We start from the raw sequence: 1769 nt of genomic DNA, 5'->3' as shown, positions 1-1769 counted from the left end.
CGCGGCGCTCCCGGTCGTCTGCATTCGCTGCGTAGTGCTGGCGGCCGTTGCCATGTGCTAAGCCCCTGAGCGGGTGGCAGGATATGGAGGGGAAAGCGGGGCGTGTAGTAAGCAGTGAAGAGGCCCTTCCTGACCAGCCGTCCGACCGGGAGATGCGCCTGGGTGCACACGTCTGTTGAGTGTGGTGCAGTGCTGTTGATTTCCACCGGGATAAGCTGAACACAGGGTTCGGAGGAGAAACGTTTACTGCTACGCACCAGGCAGGGGAGAGGGTGTGGGATCTTTGGTGTTCGAAAGATCAAATTGCTGTAAACTTGAGGTTCTGGTTTTGTAGCATTGCCCATTTGCAGACTGTTGCTGGATGAAACTACTCCCCCTCTCTCATCGTCTGTCTTCTGCCACTGTCTTTGTTTTGGTGGGTAAGTCAATCAGAAAACGCCCACTCCCAGTGAGAAACAAAGAACTTTTTCTGTGGATAGGCTTTTCTGTCAGGTGGAGCTGTTGATCCAATCGAATTTTTGTGTATATGATCCCTGACAGGAGAATTTATGGTGGTATAGAAGGAAGGAAAATAGGATTCAACAGCAACTTGCTTTTAGATTATGCTAGTGTTAGTGCTGTGCTTGGCCTTCAATTTCAGAGACATGAACCCGGTTAGCAGAAGTCACTTGGGTGGCAAACGGGCTGGCAGCAGTATTCCTGGACCCTGTCCAACAGGAAGGTAACCCATTGGGACCCATCTAGTAACATACTGTTTGCTTTGGTCTGCAGCACAGTGATGCGTGTGTGCTGGCTCCTGGGGAAAGAGAAATGCAATCAGAGAGTGAAACTGCCACACTTGGAAGCAGTGGTAATTGGACGTGGCCCAGAGACTGGAATAACGGATAAGAAGTGTTCACGGCGGCAAGGTAAAGTTTAGCCCAAATCCCGCTTCCTGCATGAGGCAGCAACCAAACTCTTGTTCAAAAGTGTGAGATAGAAATACAGCACTCATGTTGATCAGTAAACATCATTATTCTGTTTGGCTAAATTCCAGTGAAGCTACCAGACCAATGTTCCGGCCTAATTCATAAGCCTGATTTGAGCTGGATCTGAATGAGGAATCACAGGTTTTCCTTGGGCTTGCTTCTGTCTTACGGTCTCCTTTCTCTGCGTGGTCCATAATGTTGCCTGATTCTTGAATTCATCAAGTTTTTTTTTATAAGCACTTGTGATGGTTTCTGCGTCCTAAAAAATCAGGGGAGACACCTGATAATAGGAAGATCACCTTCGTGAAGGCATCGAACCTTGGCATGAGTCCCCAGGCCTGTAGTCATGTTCCACTGCCTGCACTCTTGCTTTGTGAGTCCTGCTTCGTCTCCCTAGTCTTCCACCAACTGATTTTTAGTATGAGTTACTATTTTACAGGTGTGCTGGGAGAATATATAAAAATATCTATGAATTATAAAATACTCTCCTGCTTATCTCCCCTGCCTTATTTGTCTTCCCTCTGGACACAGTCCTGCTCCATGTCTTGTCAGAGAGCTGCTGAGAAAAAAAAGAATATGTAGAAGACTCCTACAGTTTTCACCTTTTTTCTGAAGTAATTTTGCTGATCCATGGTGGGAAGTACTCAGGTGAAACTCAGTGAATGGCTTGGTTGGTTGTTTGGCTCTCTGGTCCTGGAAAGAGAGGATGAGGCAGAGGTATTCTTTGTGTGCATTCACAGAGATCAGCTTCAGAGGTAGCAGATCTTAAAATACAGGAGTGTTTTCTGCAGGGGGTGGTTC

The 1769-nt window shown here is 47.1% G+C and overlaps 1 protein-coding gene across 2 annotated transcripts in view; it reads left to right on the top strand.

The window, feature by feature from the left end:
- The first annotated feature begins 375 nt into the window (after positions 1-375).
- APTX (aprataxin) overlaps positions 376-1769 on the top strand; it is a 10168-nt gene continuing 8774 nt past the window's right edge. The window contains exons 1-2 of one of the 2 annotated variants that reach the window (XM_010132283.1): positions 376-419; positions 772-908. In XM_010132283.1, the coding sequence (XP_010130585.1) occupies positions 779-908 (130 nt within the window). In that variant the 5' untranslated portion in view covers positions 376-419; positions 772-778. Of the gene's footprint in view, positions 420-771; positions 909-1769 lie in introns of those variants that run through there. The other variant, XM_010132275.1, reaches the window with a different exon arrangement.

The sequence above is a fragment of the Buceros rhinoceros genome, unplaced genomic scaffold (genome assembly GCF_000710305.1).
Source record: "Buceros rhinoceros silvestris isolate BGI_N320 unplaced genomic scaffold, ASM71030v1 scaffold8950, whole genome shotgun sequence".
Taxonomy (NCBI): domain Eukaryota; kingdom Metazoa; phylum Chordata; class Aves; order Bucerotiformes; family Bucerotidae; genus Buceros; species Buceros rhinoceros.
Note: the sequence above shows the minus strand (reverse complement) of the source record. Positions and strands in the feature narration are given on the sequence as shown.